At 47.2% G+C, this 17413-nt stretch overlaps 1 protein-coding gene across 1 annotated transcript; it reads right to left on the bottom strand.

Moving 5' to 3' along the window:
* Positions 1-917: 917 nt before the first annotated feature.
* On the bottom strand, positions 918-17183 carry pacsin1b (protein kinase C and casein kinase substrate in neurons 1b). Its single transcript, XM_076147287.1, has 10 exons — positions 17043-17183; positions 6538-6664; positions 5021-5177; positions 4707-4942; positions 4455-4607; positions 3936-4111; positions 3724-3844; positions 3423-3547; positions 3118-3314; positions 918-2979 (listed from the first exon to the last, which is right to left on the bottom strand). The coding sequence occupies exons 2-10, from the start codon at positions 6595-6597 to the stop codon at positions 2870-2872; spliced, it is 1335 nt and encodes a 444-aa protein (XP_076003402.1). The 5' UTR covers positions 6598-6664; positions 17043-17183; the 3' UTR covers positions 918-2869.
* Between the last annotated feature and the right edge of the window lie 230 nt (positions 17184-17413).

The raw sequence follows: 17413 nt of genomic DNA on the forward strand, positions 1-17413 counted from the left end.
TTCTCAAACCTTGCAGGGGAAAACACGGACTACTGCTCTACTACTACTGCTCCTTCTTTAGGATAGAATAGAAGAAGTTTAATGTCCACATAGTGTCCTCGGCATGCCCGTGACACAGACACACACAAAATAAGTACATACAATTCCTGCGAAATTACTCAACATCATAATATGTAACAGTTATAACGGCAATTAATAAGATCCATAAGATAGTTGTATGTATTTAATCACATTGTTACGTCCCTCTGCAAACACTGGCATCAGTCTGAGGGGAGTCACTGTGATGAAGAGGGGGTGAGACACAGCACTTACAACCTTTTTTTGCTGTCAATTTTTGGTTTCTCCAACGGTTTAGAGAGTTTTGTCTGAGCCTGAATTCCCACTAAACCTGCTGTGCCCACATTCACGACTCTCACCGGTTTGACTTTGCTGCTGAGGTTTGCAATCAATCATATTAAAACATGCAATGTGTTTAGATAAAGCTTTTGTATGTTATTTTTTGATATATAGTTTTTTATACAGATCAGATCATGGTTCTCACTCAAACCTTGACTCTTCGAGGCTGGATGAGTCTGCACAGGCAAACAGCTGAACTTGGTGACTAGCGCCCTCTACTGGCAGGATGAATTTGGACATTTGTATTTATCCAGGTTGCCCAAACATTTGGCTGCATCTCAAAATCACACAAAGCCAAAACTTTCTTCTGAAGGGTTTGAATACCAACCTACATTTTCTGATCCAGTTTATTCAAGGGTGATTGTCTAATTTGTGACTCTTGTGACGTATTTAAATGTTTGAGGGAGGGAGGAGTTTGTGTGACTGACACACACACACACACACTGACACACCATCTTCCCCATGAATCTTAAGACACACAGACACTCACGAATGCATTACACATTATTGATGACATTTTATTTTGTACTTATGCAGGTGAAGAGGTAATTACAGCACTATGTTACAAAAGACAGAAAGACTTCTAGTCCTCTAAAGAAAATAGCAGACGTGAAAAAGAAGCATTTCAACAATTTACTGTCCTCCAGTGTTTCACAGAAGTTTCACAGTGGACGCCTTTGTCAAAGTCTTACACATTACTGCATAAATGACACAATCAGAGCTACAAATGGATTGAGTAAACTTGTAAAGAGCCCCCCCCCATTCTCTTTCAAGATGCAGGTAAAGGTAGGAGAGTCACTGTCGAGCTGTAAATGGAGCTGGAGAAGGCGCGGTCAGATTCTGTGGCAGCGATCTCTTATTCACTGTGTTGCATGAGACAGATGAGTATGTCTGGATGAGCAGGGATGGTAAGCGAGAGATAAGGCAACAATTACTCATCGACTGATTTCGACGCGTACAGATCAACACTGAGAGAGCAGACAGAAGCATAGACACAATGACAGACGACAGCTCCCCCCTCATCCGCTTCCCGACGCCTCAAAATGAACTTGTTGCAGCAGAAAGCCCATTGTCTCATCAATATTTCAGAGGAGGATCCTCTTTCTGCTTTTCTGCACGCCGCTCGTTGCAGCTTTCTCTCTCTGCATCAGTAAGCGTACACCTCCTCATTGCACACAGTAAGAGGATAGCATTCGCCAACGCCTGTGGTTACCAGGAGTAACAAACCAATCTCACATGACATCGCGCCGTCACATGCACCGTCCTGAAAGTCTGATTTCAATGCACTCGCTACAAATAAATGTCTAATTTTTAAAACCGAGTATAGCCTCTGATTGATCATACATCCTGCAATTTAGCAACTTTAAATTTGAGGAAATCATGAGTGAGGACTGATTAGGAAATGCAAATCAATGACATCATCAAGATCAAGTGTTTATTCAGGTCATAAGTTGTCAGTATCTCAGGCCATGCACTGGATCGCTTGTATATCAGTGAGGAAGAAGAGTAGTGTGGGAGCTTCAGCATGCAGCAACGGCAAATGACTGACATTCACTTATGGGAAGAAAGAATAGTTCAATCAACCGGTTGAAATGCAGCGGTGACATACATTAGACCCTCGCTTTTTTAAAATGAAGTGAATCTTTGTACAAAATAGCTGTGAATTTACATTTCCGGGTGAGTTTTTCGTCGATTCCGTGACATCGCAACGATTTGGAAAGGGTTAAAGGAAAGGTGAGAAAGGAGAAGAGGAGGAGAACGCTGTGGGACATGAGTGACAGACAGACAGACAGAGAGGTTCACGTAAAAACAGTCCTTCCACTTTGATCTCTGCTGAGCGACTGTTCATCCCGTTTCAAAATGCCAAATTCCTGACAACACAAACTGTGCCGTAAGGAGAATAGAAGGAAAACACTAAAAACGCATGAATGCAAAACGTGTAAATATTCACAATGAAGGAAATCACCGGATGTGATGCAAAAAGAGACTGTACAAGCATCCAGACTGTAAAAAAGAAAAGAAATATATACATGGAATGCACGATGCATAGCTCATTCTTACTATCCAGGCACCACGCATTCACACACACACACACACACACACACACACACACACACACACACACACACACACACACACACACACACACACACACACACACACACACACACACACACACACACACACACACACACACACACACACACACACACCGTCAGAACTGAAACAGAACAAAGCTGCACACAAAAGTTAATAACGCCTTTTCCCTCAGTTGCAGATGATCCGATCTTAAACCCCGCCCCCCCCCCCCCCAAAAAAAAAAGAGTTCCTGATGAGTCCTAACCAGATGTTGAGATGAAGACGGCTTACTGTGCCCGACAGGAAGAGGAAGCTTTGCTGTGACGTCTCTGGCAATGTGCAATGTGACTGGACGGCTCAGTCTGGGTTTGCCCTCCGGTGAGGCGGTGTCCTTTTAGACGGCCTCCACGTAATTGGCCGGGTAAAGACCCAGCTGGCCGCTATCCAGGCGGCCTTTACACCAGCCCTGCTCGTCTTCATCCTCCAGCTTGATTAGCTCGTCCCCTGTATCAGCGGGAGGAGGGAGGAGTGTTCAGTAGAGGGAGATCATTGTTAACATCAACATAACACACAGTAACGATGACTCAATGGCGACGTTTGCACTGTTGGATCCTGTAACCGTCGTGTAGGCGTCACACTCACCGGATTTGAAGCTGAGCTCATCGGGCTCCTGGCCTACGTAGTCGTACAGCGCTCGCACTCTGACGCCTTTGTCCTTTTCTTCTTCGAAGGGGTTGGCCCCTCCGTTGGTGTCGTTGCCCGAGTCGGGAGCCGTCACGTCCTCGTCTGACCACTCGGTGGACGCTGTGTACGCCTGGTTCTTCTCGTAGCTGCTCACGCTGAGCGGGAGACATTTCAGCAGCACATTTATGATTCATCTCAACCTCAAACTGCACATATATCTGGATAAACCATCCTTAATGTAAATGAGTGGGTGTTGGCAGTACCTTCCCCGGTCTCCAGACTGAGCCTGATCTCCTGTTGATGTGACATGAGTCAGCATGACTCCATCAGTGCCTTTCTTTGACTTTTCCTTCTTGGAGATGTTGTGAGAAAGATCTGGATTGTATTCCTGCAGAGCAGATGGGAGGTGTTTACATGCTGGATACTGTACAACAGCACAATCTGCAGGCCGATGCCAGATGTGACTCAACATGTTCAATGTCTTCTAAGCTTTGTTAGAAATGTGACAGATATATTTGGTGTAAACAGAAACAGCCTGTGAGAGCAGAGAAGATGTTCCTGTACCTCAAACTGAGGCCAGTTCATATGCATCCCAGGGCCGCTGGTGTTGCTGAACCACTTCAGATCGTCCTGTGCACTGGCTGATGTGATGGTGCGTTCGAGGTCTCTGTACACCATAGCATAACTGCAGAAAAGGAACAGCAAAGTATTTATAGCTTGGGTCGTGATCCGCCGACGGCCTTTATGAACCTAAAGACTCTTTTCATGTCTCAAACCTTTGGTTCTCTGTGAGGTTCAGGTGGCGTTTCACATCCAGCAGCACTTCCCTGAGAAAGCTCAGCCTCTTTTCTTCAAACTGCTGGCACTGATCAAACACTTGCTCCATGTTTTCCATATACTGCGGAGTGCACTTACTCAGCTCATCCAGAGACTTCTCATACTTTTCCTTGGCCTGCAGACAAAAGCAAAGTGAGCTGGGTACAACCTGACGTCGCGACACGGAACAATGAGACTTCTCCACTGTGTGAAGGTTTCTCAGCGCCGTTAACAAATGAATGTGAGTCCTATTAACCTTGGACAAGTGACAATAAATGGGAGTGTGAAGGCCAAGCCAGTCAATTCATCAGAGGAGGAGGCTTAGGGACCAGAGTCCACTTCAGCACAGCAGCATAATGTAGGTGTAGGCAGGTGAGGCATTGAGTCTTACACTGCGCTGCATTTACAACAATCAATCCAGAAAATCCAGCCTTACACTCGCACGTTCCCACGGGCGTTCCCTCCTCTGAAGTTCTCACCTTCTGTGAATCCTGCTTGCACTTGTCGACTTTCTCGTGGAGTTTCTTCTGCTGGTCGCCTGCCACGGCCTCGCCCTTGTTGTTGGCCTCTCTGGTGGACGCCAGCTTCTCCTCCTTGCAGGCCATGTGGTAGGTCTTCTTGGCAGCCTCGAGCTAAAGAGGCAAATTCATGTTAATACTTCCTTACATAGGAGTGAATCTGTTGGCTGTGTGTGAGGAGTGAGGCGACGCTGTGCCTGCTGGCCTCCTCACCTCTTTGAGCTTCTTGGCCCATGGTTTCTGGGCCTTCTTGAAGCCTTCTTCTGCCTCTTTGGTTTCCTTGAATCCGCCCATCATCTGTTTGTGGTAGGAGTCTTTCTGCCAGTTCTTCACCTTCTCAAAGTCCTCAATGACCAGGTTGTTCTTCACTTCCTGGTGAAGCTCGCTCACTTTCTCTGCCTCCGTCATCATCGCCATCCACGCCCGCTCCACCGTGCCGTACTGGGGCCCTGGTGGAGGCATGGAACAGTGACGCATCAAAACATCACAGGAAATCACGGAGACTTAAACGCGGGCCGTCGTCTTACCTTTGTCTACCAGCTGTCTCCATCTCTTGGACCAGTCGGTCAGTTGCTGTGCGTAGGCTTTCTCGATTTTGGCACGCTCCTGGATACAGTTCATCAGGTCATTGCAGAGCCGGTGACCGTCATCGATCCGCTTCACAGAACGCTTGTAGTTGCCCACCTTCCGTAAGAACACGAGGACAGCAGTCAGATACATTACCACTCACGCTCAGAGGTCTCACACACTTTACAGCTCTACAATTACAAGCCAAAAGTAGAAAAAGAATAATGCAGAATGCCACTTATATCAATATCAAACACACCAAAGGGGCAGAAGTTGAAGTATCCAATCAGTGTGAACAGAGGCCTGGCTTAGTGACGTTACTGTGATCTCCCTCATTACTTCATTGATGTTGACACTGTGATTTTTTGCATACAGTATTTTGTAACATTAATCCTCCCTTCCTTCCTTCAACACGGTGTTGATGCGTTGATGAAGCAGGAGGGGACAGCGAGGGAGAGACTTGTGCATGTGGAGTTATGCAAGGAAAGCAGGGGGGGCAGGTTAATGTCATGTGACTGACATCTCTCTGTGGACACAAGCAACCTCCCAAAGAGCTGCATAATGCAACGGATTAAGAAAAGAGGGAGAGAGAGGGAGAGAGAGAGGGAGAGAGAGAGAAAGAGAGAGACATTTCGCAGCAGAAAAAGAGCCTGCATTATGCAACTTTGCGCCCCACCACTGCTGAGTGTGTGACGCGTTTGCCGATACTTCGCCCTGAAAATGATCCTCGACCAATCTCCAATGTCGACTAAATGGAAACCAGCCTGTATTCCACAGCAGTCAGCAGAGTGAGCTATCAGCAGGCAGGCAGCACTGACGCAGCAGCAGCAGCAGCAGCTACCGGACTGTAAATGCAGACAGCGGCTGTGATGGAGCGACTGGGAGCTGAGAGCTTAGAGCTTAGAGCTTAGAGCTGGAGGTGAGAGCAGGTACCTTTGCTGCTCCAGCTGAGTCCTAAACGCTCTGCACGGCTTGAAAAGACATGATGAGGATAGGAAAACCAGATGATTACCTCCAGACCTATGAAACCCTATCAATATACCCCGCCTGCATCCATCAGGTAGACCTGGAGACAAAGCGATGTGTCACTGGTGGCTTTAAACTTTTACTTGGTCATAAGATAGTGATACAGTGAGGTGATCGCTGTCAACTGCCTCATCCATTATAAATACACTCCTGGGAACATGTTGATCAAATTACTGGCCGTGTTTGTTCTTGGGAAAGGTCGTTGGTGAGGTGACCTCACAGGGGAAACCCAGCAGAGCACACAGATGCTCACAGGAACAGAGTTTACTAAATGCCTCTGTGCTTTGTTTCATTTTAGAGATTTCAGACTCGAGCGTTGCTAGAATGGAAGAAGGCGAGAAGGAGAACAATTCCACAGCCAAAGGGCCAGAGGCAGCAGGTTCAGTTAGAGTTCATCGCCGGTCACTTTGCAGTTTCCGATCTTTTAGAGCCTATGGTCCTCCTGTCTCACCTCCCAGAAGCTGTCTGTGGTCTCCTCCTGGCTGGCGGATTCGTCGTAGGCTCCAGACATGGTCCCAGATTTGGCAGATGTGGCTTCAGGCTGTGGCAGTCTGCAGCAGAGTAACGTCCCTCATGCACTGTAGGGAGAGAAGAGAGACACAATCAGATCAACACAACACTATCTGAAGAAATTAATCTGATGTTGCTCCATCCAATGTGTTTCTACAGCCATAAAATCAGTTTCAGCTCGTGGCTCACAGATGAAGTGTGTGTTATTGAGCTCTAATCTAGACGCTTAGCTCATGCAAACACCTACAAATGCTCGTGGATGTATAATATGTAATGTAATGATAAAAAGATACCGGGTAAAACCACATAAAATAAATGGCAATACAAAGATTCACAAAACAGAATAATAATCAATGCGGGTCGTCTATCACAACACTTCAAACGCTTACGGTCGCACACGCACAGCAGTTTGAGAACCACGGTTTGAGCCACACAGCGCACAACGACGCAAGCTAGCCCCTGAGCCAATCCACTGTTGTACAAAGTCTAAGCTTAAGTCGGCGTGATCGGCGATAACAATCAGAGAATAAGAGCGCTTCACTCCACGTAACACACATTCCATAAACGTGAATCCTGACTTCACATAAGCGCTTCCTCATAAAGCAGCGGTGGCCTTTACTACCTGAGCGCTTCCAGCTATCGCTCCGTGCTCCCATGAGGCCACTTTGTCAATAGATTTAATGGCCGCCTATTCATTTCCAGTGGCGTGGACTCACCCGGGCCTCCGTCAGACTTGTGTATTTGAATTGTTTTGTGACCTTGCGCCCCGTATAGTCGGTGGCATCGTGGCGCCCGGGCCTCGTTGGAGCGACCTCACGCTGAGGCAGGAATTAAAAGCGGTGACGTGATTGCTAATGATGACACTCATGGCACAAAATGTCTCCCAGAGTGAGGAGAGGACACACAGGAGAGACAGTGAGGCAGAGGTGGGAGCGGAATTGGAAGAAGTATTGAAACCGACACGTGCCATGGAGTAAAAGTACAAGAAATTCCTTTAAAAAGCAGAAATTAACGTTTGAATTGTAGACTCCTCTGACTAACTGTTCAAGTCTGTGTGTGAACCATGGGGTCTGTAGGCTTTGGTGTGATTTGTGTTGAGTGCAAAGATTCCATCCGTTCACGTGCACACACAGGTTGAGAGCTCTAGATAAGGACACACACACACACACACACACACCATGTTTAGAACCTCATTCACACACTATCATGACCTGTCCTGATAATAGGAGGGCGGTGGTGGAGTTCAGCTGCTTGTAACAGGTCCCCCCACACACACACACACACCTGACATGATGAATGCTCTGAGTGGAGTCATTAACCCTTTGCTGCTGATAAGCATTATACAGCTTCGAAGCCCGATCACTTCTCTGTTTGTTCTTGTAATTGAGTAATAAAAAAGAAGAAAACTTGGTCTCTCTCTCTCTCTCTCTCTCTCTCTCTCTCTCTCTCTCTCTCTCTCTCTCTCTCTCTCTCTCTCTCTCTCTCTCTCTCTCTCTCTCTCTCTCTCTCTCTCTCTCTCTCTCTCTCTCTCTCTCTCTCTCTCTCTCTCTCTCTCTCTCTCTCTCTCTCTCTCTCTCTCTCTCTCTCTCTCTCTCTCTCTCTCTCTCTCTCTCTCTCTACATGGATCTGTTTTCATTCAGTGAGGTAGCGGTGCTTTCCTCCGAGTGACATCCAAACAAACTTTGAGTGTTATGACACAAAAACTCGCTGCAGCCGCTACAAAACAGTATTTCACTGCAAATACTGCAGATTCCTGCACAAATTAAACGTGAAAATCTCTTTTTTAATCTGTCGAGATAGTTTAAGAAGCAGCTCTGAGCACAGAAGCTCCATCTCAGCAGGAAGTCTTTGTGTGAGTCGGCCCTGACTGAACTCATTGTGTCACATTTTTAATAACAAAAACAAAAGAGGAGCTTCATACACAGCATAGGCAACAATCCAAAGACAGGAATCAAAGGCTTTGTAGGAGGTCAGGGGGAGGGCGAGAGAGAGCTGCAGGGGGATGTGGGTCAACAACACCGACCCATGGACGGAGCAACGCTTCTGACAATGGAGGGGAGAGATGAGACGGTGGAGGAGAGTCAGGCAGGAGAGAGAGAGAAACACAGAGAGAGAGAGAGAGAGAGAGAGTCAAGGGATCCAAAGACTTTCCACCGCTGTCTAACCAAACAGATTTAGGCGGTAAAAACGCCCCGGCAGGATCCAGCGTGGAGCTCGGGTGGGGAAGTGTGTGTTTATCATGCTTGGTTAATCCATCAGCTGCATGCAGAGAGGGGCTTTTGTTCAGGGGAGCGCTCGCTTGCTCGCTCGTCTCACTAAAAGGCTGGAGAGCAGTTTGTGACCGAACAAATCCAATCAGGCAAAAACCCGAGGCAGAACTGACGATTGGAGGGGTGAAGATTAAAATCTCTAGTGATTTATATATTGTGGTGAGATAAACCAGCACAGGAATACCAGCCCACCCACCCACACACACACACACACACACACACGCACACACACAAACAAAAACAGAGTGGCATGGTGCTCTGACCCTGATCCACCGCCTCACTTTGATTCATTCTTAAGCGTTACAAAAGCAAAAAACTGCTTCTTTTTTCTTCTTCCATCAGTGCGACCTGCAGCATCGACACTATGATCCACGTCGTCACAAACAAGCGCCCCCCGACTCCGGCACGCCGGGAATCCCCATCTCTCTGAGTGCACAGGCACCAAAGCTCAGCTCACACTACCTCCAGTCACATCAACACACAGCATAAACCCCCCTCTGCTTAGCCACACAAAAGCCTTTAATACACCCAGAGAGTGAGAGAGAGAGAGAGGGAGTGAGAGAGAGAGAGAGAGAGTGAGAGAGAGAGAGAGAAAGAGAGAGAGAGAGAGCACAGCCCCCGCCAGAACAACAAAAGCTTACCCCCAGTCCTCCATTAATGTGACACAGCGGCTACGGCTACGGCTCGGAGAGAATAGGAGACACGTGGGCTCCTCTAGCCCCTCTCCTCCTCTCCTCCTCTCCTCCTCTCCTCCTCTCTTCCTCTCCTCCTCTCTCTGTTATTTGTTTTCAGCACTGCCTCCCGTTGCATCAGTAGAGAATACGAGCTGGTCACTATAATCTGTGATCTCTCTGCCTGGAGCACTGAGTGGGAGGTGTGTGTGTGTGTGTGTGTGTGTGTGTGTGGTGTGTTGCTTGAACAGCTCAGACGGAGCAGCGGGCCAGAGGCAGAGAGAGGAGAGAGAGAGAGGAGAGAGAGAGGGTGGAGTAGGAGTAGGTAGGCTCAGGGAGGCCAGAGGTTCTAGTGTCCTGTCTCCATCAAGGGCAGCTTTTGTTCCCTTCAGAGTACACACACACACACACACACACACACACACACACTAGACACAATAGAAACTGACCTATAAAGCAATCCTATAATCATGTATCAATAATGAGTCATGTTAGCATGCTACTTTCCTCCAACCTGAACTTTATCATTTGAGTGTCAGAAACATGTTGTACCTTTAAGACGCGGAGACTTAAGTGGATCCATTACAGCTCATTATGTGAGGAGTGTACAGTACACTAACTGAACCTTCACCTGATACTGGGGAACACACAGAGCAGAGGAGGGAGTGTGTGTGTGTGGAGGGAGTGTAGCAAAGTGGAAGTTAAAGACATGTATACAGCCGGACACTCGGGGCGGGGGTACGACTGAAGTTATCAATCACTGGGACTCTAGTGAGACGGACACAAAGAGACACAAACTTCCTTTCTCCTCGAAAATAAGTGCAGCTTTTTGGGAGTTTGGGGCTTTCTATGGTAACAGAGGGATCGTATGAAAGTGAGGAGGAGGAGGAGGAGGAGGAGGAGGAGGAGGAGGAGGAGGAGAGCTGTCAGAGGACCAAGAGGACGTGTCAAGATGCTGGTCCATTAAATAGATTATAAAAGAGCCGCTGACTGACACTCCTATAGCTCTGAGGCACAAAGCAGCACACGGTCCACCTGGCTGTGAAAGAGCAGGAAGGGTGAGGAAGAACTGACGACCCTGCACTGGTTTGAGTAATAGATTACAGATCATCAAACATCGTAAATTTATAAAGTCCTCAGGAGCAGCAGCCTTCATCCAAAGTCCTCTCTGACTGTTCTACTCATCGTTCACACCAACACGTTCCACTAGCATCTGCACTTCTGAGGAAAGCGTCCACCTCTTCCTCTCCTTCGCGGAATCACGAGTATTCAGGCCACAGCTGTAAGACATCGCTCTCAAGTAGCTGAGGCAGACGTCTGTCACCGCCTCGACTGGAGCTCAGGTGTGATGTCACAGCCCGACCGCCCCCCCCCGGCTGTCAGCGCGAGGACCGGACCCACTGGACCACAGAGGGCAGGCGGCTCAGAGTCGATGACTCAGTGTCGCCGCTGATCGATCGCCTCTGCGGCGCGAGGAGTAAACTGAACGCTCAACAAGGCAGACGAGGTGTGGGGCAGAGAGGTCACGTGGAGCTCCGGGTCTGAATGTATTCAGTCAAACACACTGTAGGGTCGCAGTTTCCTTCCATCCAGACGCCGTTCAGTTTCATTCACTCCTTATCTTATCTGTTCTTTTCCACTTTGCTGATTCATATCGACTCATTTCAATGCACTGAATGCCCCGAGGCTAACATGTACTACGTCATATTTGCTTGTGTCGGTCGTTGTCAGCAGCGTGATAACTTAACGTAACTTTCATGGCGGAGCCGTGAATCAAACTGAAACACCGGCGCCGCCCGCCTCTGTACATCCATCAGACTTTGTTCTGAGATGAAAGCCAGCGAGAAAGAAAGGCTGCTGACATTTTCGAAGATGAGAGAAATTCAGTTTCACTTCAAAGAAGAGCAAGCAGAAGGCGACATCACCTCCCGGCGGCCTCGCTGCTTCTGCTCCCCGGCAGTTACAGACTATGAGACAGAGGTCAGTGCAGGGCCTGGATTCATTATCGTCTCCGTTATGGATTATCTTTTCCAACCCACACAGTATCTAAAATGTCGACGAAATAGTCAGAAATGGCAATCTGGTGTCCTCAGCACCCGAGGCTGATGTCCGAAACACAACTAATTTGAACACACACACACGTCTGAGCTGCCACTGGAGGTAGGAGCGTCCGAGTCAAAGCGGCGTTTGCCTTTTCGTTCCCTCAGGACAAACTGTGTTTCCTCTGCCCCCCCTCATCAGATTCACGTCATATAAATAGAGCCTCGTTCATCCATTATTCACACTGCGGCGTAAACAGAGGAGACGAGCGACCCGCCTCCCGGGGAGAGAACTCTTAAAGTTTGATATAATCTCATCTCGGCGTCAAGACTATTGCATTATAGAACAAAAGATCAATACAAGTGAGCGGGACGCACCTGAGCGAGTACAGTGTGTGTTTACACCTGGAGGCAAGGTTGATATTTGCATCTAAATGAGGGTGAAAGCTGTGCGATAAACAAACTAAATGTCAGCGAATCAAAACACAGCGCCACAGGTTTCTGCTGCTAAATAAAGATCTGTGCTAGAAACACAAACACTGCGAATGAAGAACATGAAGTAAACCTCAACATCTATTATTATTACTGAGGCAGAGCGCGCACACACACACACACACACACACACACACACACACACACACACACACACACACACACACACACACACACACACACACACACACTTGAGAACTAATCATGAGACGATTAAGAACACAATTAAAAACTAAAACACAACCCTTTCCATAAATCAGCTGTCTGTATCACACTAACCTTCCTTCTATTGCTTGACAGGTATACAGCGCTTGTGTCAAAGGTTCGTCTACATATTGCAATGAAGTTCATGACGTCAGCTTGCTAAGACAAAGGTCAACGTCCATCTCCATTTAAGCCCAGGTGACTTCCTAAAGTCTCTATCTGAACATGTACGGTTTGACAAATGTATCAATAAAATCGTATTATTCCAGCGTATTAAGTCGGAAATGACACCGTTGTCATGAGACACCGGCGTAGTTACCGAACCTGATCCGTCCCGTCTGCAGCAGCTCGTCCTCCGCAGCGTCACGCCGAGTGTTTCCTGACAGCTTACGGAGAGTCAAAGAGGATCCGTGCTCCGGCGACCATGACACATCCTGCACACGTTTCACACACGCCTTGCCGAGACTGAACTTTGATGTATTAACTGAGAAGACGCACGAGTTTGTCAATGATTAGCTAGCTGCCAAGACAGATTGGGGACACACACATTCCTTACAGGTGAGTCTTCTGTTCAGGCTGAGGAGACACAGAGTGTGTGAGGGAGAGGAAATGTCACGTCATCTGTCTTTATCTTAGTCTAAAGGCCAAACACAGTGTTTCAGGTGAGGAAATCGGTCTGTCTAATGTATTAAAGGAGGGTAAATGAAAAATTGGAAGCCGATTAAGTCCCCTGAAGTCTAAATCTTGAAAGCATTAGACACGGTCCCTTTAGACATAAAAAGCCTGTATCTGTCCCGACTAGAATTGACATTGTTAAAGCAGATTGCAGGGGTGGACGGTTTTCACAGCAAAAGGCAAAATCAAAATATCCATAGAAACCCAAACACAGACATCTTACTATACTTAGTAAACTCTTAGTATTTGACCGTATGCACTACAAATGTGGAACTTTGTCGCTGTCCCAGAAAAGCTGAAGTCCTTCTGAAAGTCAAGTCCAGTGTTTCAGATAATATTGTCCCAAACTATGACTGTTTGGGAGAAGATGAGCTCATAAATGTTAAGTGGTAAAGTGTGTGAAGGTGCATTTCCAAGAACGTTCCAAGACTACAGGGCACAGACGCTTCGTATCCAATTTTGGTTGGAGTTGGACTTGAACCACATTCTCCACAAAGCCAATTTTGATGAAGAATGCACTGAGCACTTTTGTGACTCAGTGTGAGCAAAAGGGCCCCGAGCCTTCATTACAGCGCTTTGATACTGAACAGAGAAGCTCCACTCAGATACAAATCTCAGATAGAGCCACCTGTCTGCAACATCTGAGCCATCTGTGTGTGATCCAGTCATGTTTCCCCTGTGGGATTCACTCCAATTGACCCTGACGTTACATCCCATTATTGTAGGGAAGTAAATTACCACAGAGCAGGCAGTGGGAGGGGCAGCCTGACCGGGCGGCCGGGGAAGGAAACACACGCTGATAATTGATTCTCTTTCCCTGCCCTGTTTTTCTACCAGCATGTATTTTGGTGACTGTAACAGGTCAGAGATGAAGAACCGGACACTTTCAGTCCACTCAAATCCCTCAGCAACTACACCAGGAACTCATCAACCAAAGCTGTGGACTTCCAGTTCTGTGTGGAAAAAACATGGGGGTTTCTTTTCATGGGGAACAAAAATGGGAAACTATTTAAAATTCATGGAAGACAGGATGTGAGATTTGTATTCATGAGTGTGGAGCATCATTCAATACTCAGCAGCTAGAGTTTCATACTCCAGGCGTGACAGGATTTAATCAATACTCCAGAGCCGGTATGGAGAACCTCTGTGCTCTCCATTCCAATCTGGTTCTAATCAACCACCTTCCCCTGCTGCACGTGCACGGGGGGGCTTCAGCCGAGCGTCACACTCAGAGCTCTGCACAGACGGGGAGAGAGACGCCGGGCAGGAGTGTCAGATCACACACACAGCTAACGGAGGGAAATGGAAGTAACTCATTCAAAGGCAGTGCAGCTGCTAACGGCTATGGCACACACATACACACACACGCACACACACACACACAAACCGCCTCTGTTGATGTTCTCATGAATGGGAACTCATCTGGCTCGGAGAACTGAGATCCATTGAGTAGAAGGTGCTGTGATGGTGAGGTGTGGATTCATCAGCATCTCCAGGTTAGAAGCAGGTGTTCAGTCGGTTCTTCGCATGCACACACACACCACCATCACACAGAAACATCCATACACATAGACACACACACACACACACACACACACACACACACACACACACACACACACACACACACACACACACACACACACACACACACACACACACACACACACACACACACACACACACACACACACACACACACACACACACCCCTTCTTAAACACAGTCACCATGGCAACATCAAGCCCCCTTCCATCCCCCTCCCCTCGGCTGTAAACCTCTTCACTGACACGATAAATCGGAGGAGCGCCGCACCTCAGAGGAGCCGGAACGCCGACGACCTCTAATAGCCTCTCGTTGTTCCTCTTAAGCTGTTAGATGGGTTTTCTATCGTCTAGCACAGCGATGCCCCAGAGATACACAGGAAATCTATTAGGCTCCGGAAACACGGAGGCACACGTGTTTCCAAATCCAGTCTTAACACGTGAACTCAGCTTATGGCGGCGATCTGGATGCTCTGTTGGTAGAGCTGTTTCGTTTCCAGCTGGACGTTACTGAGCTGCCGGTCTGCACTGCAAACCTGTCTGTGGATTCTGCTGAATCAGAATCCACAGACGCGGTGTGTGCAGGCTGTAGAGAAGAGGAGGGGAGGAAGATTTGTAACAACCAATCAATTTCTAAAGTCAAACTTTGACATGCGTTTCCCTGCAAACCCTCACTAAGGCAGATACACGCTACATACACACACATTCACATCTAATTCTGTAAAGTCTGTGGTAAGACTCCAGCCACCTCCCCAACACCATGATGCTCGTCTATCTGTGTCTTCTGTTGTTGTCCGATACAAACTCTGGGCCTTTAAGGACATGTAGCCTGCTTCTCTCCCATGATCCCCTGCGAGGATCCTATCTCGGGCTCAAATTACTTTACAGTTCAGGCCAAAGCACCACAGTCCGGCCTGTGAGTCTGTACGGAGGGAGTGTATCAAGGCTCCTTCCCTCACACCGGGGCATGAGGATTACGACACCCGACATATCAAGAAGCTATAAACACCCGACGGGTCAACAAACAATAAATTGAGACATTTGACAAGCATACAACTGCAGCTAGCAGTCAGACATGTTGAGTCCTATCTGCTGTTGAGGGACCAATAAAGACTAAAAGCCCAGTTCCTCTCCTCTCTCTGGGTCATATGATGTCACACAGAGATTGAATTCCCCATGTGACGTGCCAGGTTTTAACCAAATGGTGTCTGTACCCACTGGGAATAACGCGGTCCAACCCATATTCATTTATATAGGAGTCTATTTGACAGAATGACATTAGCACAGGAGGCTGGTCTGTGGTCGTTCCAGTGAATGGAGTGAAAGGAGAGGAGCCGGCTGCTGCAAATCAATGAGTGTCTGTAATTTGTCACATGAATTAATCCAGTTAGGCACTCACTCAAATAAAGGCACTTAACATTTTAGCCCACACACACACACACACACACACACACACACACACACACACACACACACACACACACACACACACACACACACACACACACACACACACACACACACACACACACACACGTTGCTATGCTGTTTTCATAACATAAAATACTGAGTAAACAAACAAGCCGCACACTCAAAACTCCGTCTGAACCAATTCACATTTGTTCATGATAAGGAGAACACACTCGACTTAACTCCACTTCCCTCTGCAAACATTCAGGGCATCTAAATGAGCAGCTTGTGTTTGTTTAGGCCTTGTTTAGGAGGGTTGATGATCAGAAATGAGGTCATTACAATCTATAAGAGGAAGAAATTTCCCTTCAGCTTGAAGATATCAGAGTCATTGATGTATTTCTATAGATTCAGTTGATTGTCCAGCATACAAGAAGAAGAAACTCGTTGTAGATGAGTCAAACAATGGGACTGCATGGGTTAAGGAGCCACCTGATGATGTTTCTGTGACTAGGTATCTTTGTGTAAGCTCGTCAAATGATCAAAGCAGTAGTATGTGCATAAGTGTGTGTGTATGACGCGGGTTCAGAACCGTGGACAGAGCTTGTGATGATGGAGGTCAGATCCTGGCAGCAGCTCTGACCTGCTACCACCAGCTGCTCCACACACATCCATCAGCTAAATGTGCAGCTCGGGAACCAGGTTCTCCCCAGAGACCACATTCTGTGTGGTTCTACATCCTCTACAGAGCTGCACACACGGCCATGGGTCCACTCCCCAAAGGAACACACACATACTATCACAAAAGCTCTTCTCCTATGTCAGAATAAGCACGTTGCATGACTGACTCAGTGTTATGAGGCAGGGGTGCAGGCTGCTGCTATTTCAACTTAAACCTCCATCACTTCAGCATAAACTGCAGGTTGTTTCTTGCAAACAAATCATCCAAAAAATATTTTTCTTGAATCAAATAACTTTCAATGCAAACGCCTTAAATTGACTCTAAGGACCCTGATTCTGGGTGATGAAGTATCGATACCAAATAACGGTTTAACAATCAAAAGATGAGCAATATTAGCTATTTTTACATGGAAACAAAGCCTATATCTTAGAAAGGAATGCGATATTAAACACAACTTACCAACAGGAAATTGTAATCCGACTTCTTTGTGTGTTTTTAGGATGTGATCATTGTCTCCAGACTCCTGGATGCCTCTGTTTTGATGGCCGGTAAGTGTGCTGTTGAGACGGGCGGCGAGCCGCCAGATGGGGGATGGTCCAACGCTGCCTGTCAAGACAACATGCATAATAAACAACGTGAGTTCCTGTAAAGGATTTCAAAATAAACGTTTAAGTAACTTCATCCGGTCCCATCTTTTACGCAAATGAATGGGAAACGGTTAATGTGGGAAATAATGATATTTTCGGGCAAAGTACAAGAGCTGTTAATTAAACCAGAAATAGCGGCAGCAAATCTTTGGCATAAATACCGTACAATGTTCAGATGAATAT

This window comes from Genypterus blacodes, unplaced genomic scaffold, assembly GCF_046128005.1.
Source record: "Genypterus blacodes isolate CSIRO-AG114 ecotype Tasmania unplaced genomic scaffold, CSIRO-AGI_Gbla_v1 ptg000037l_1, whole genome shotgun sequence".
In the NCBI taxonomy this organism is placed as follows: Eukaryota; Metazoa; Chordata; class Actinopteri; order Ophidiiformes; family Ophidiidae; genus Genypterus; species Genypterus blacodes.

What these genes read in the sequence shown, in the direction of transcription:
- pacsin1b (XM_076147287.1), bottom strand. Translation starts at nt 6,597, where the DNA reads ATGTCTGGAGCCTACGACGAATCCGCCAGCCAGGAGGAGACCACAGAC. An exon ending in CCACAGACAGCTTCTGGGAG is followed by an intron (nt 5,178 to 6,537) that starts GTGAGACAGGAG and finishes TTCTTACGGAAG; the next exon opens with GTGGGCAACTACAAGCGTTC. An exon ending in GGGCCAAGAAGCTCAAAGAG is followed by an intron (nt 4,608 to 4,706) that starts GTGAGGAGGCCA and finishes TTGCCTCTTTAG; the next exon opens with CTCGAGGCTGCCAAGAAGAC.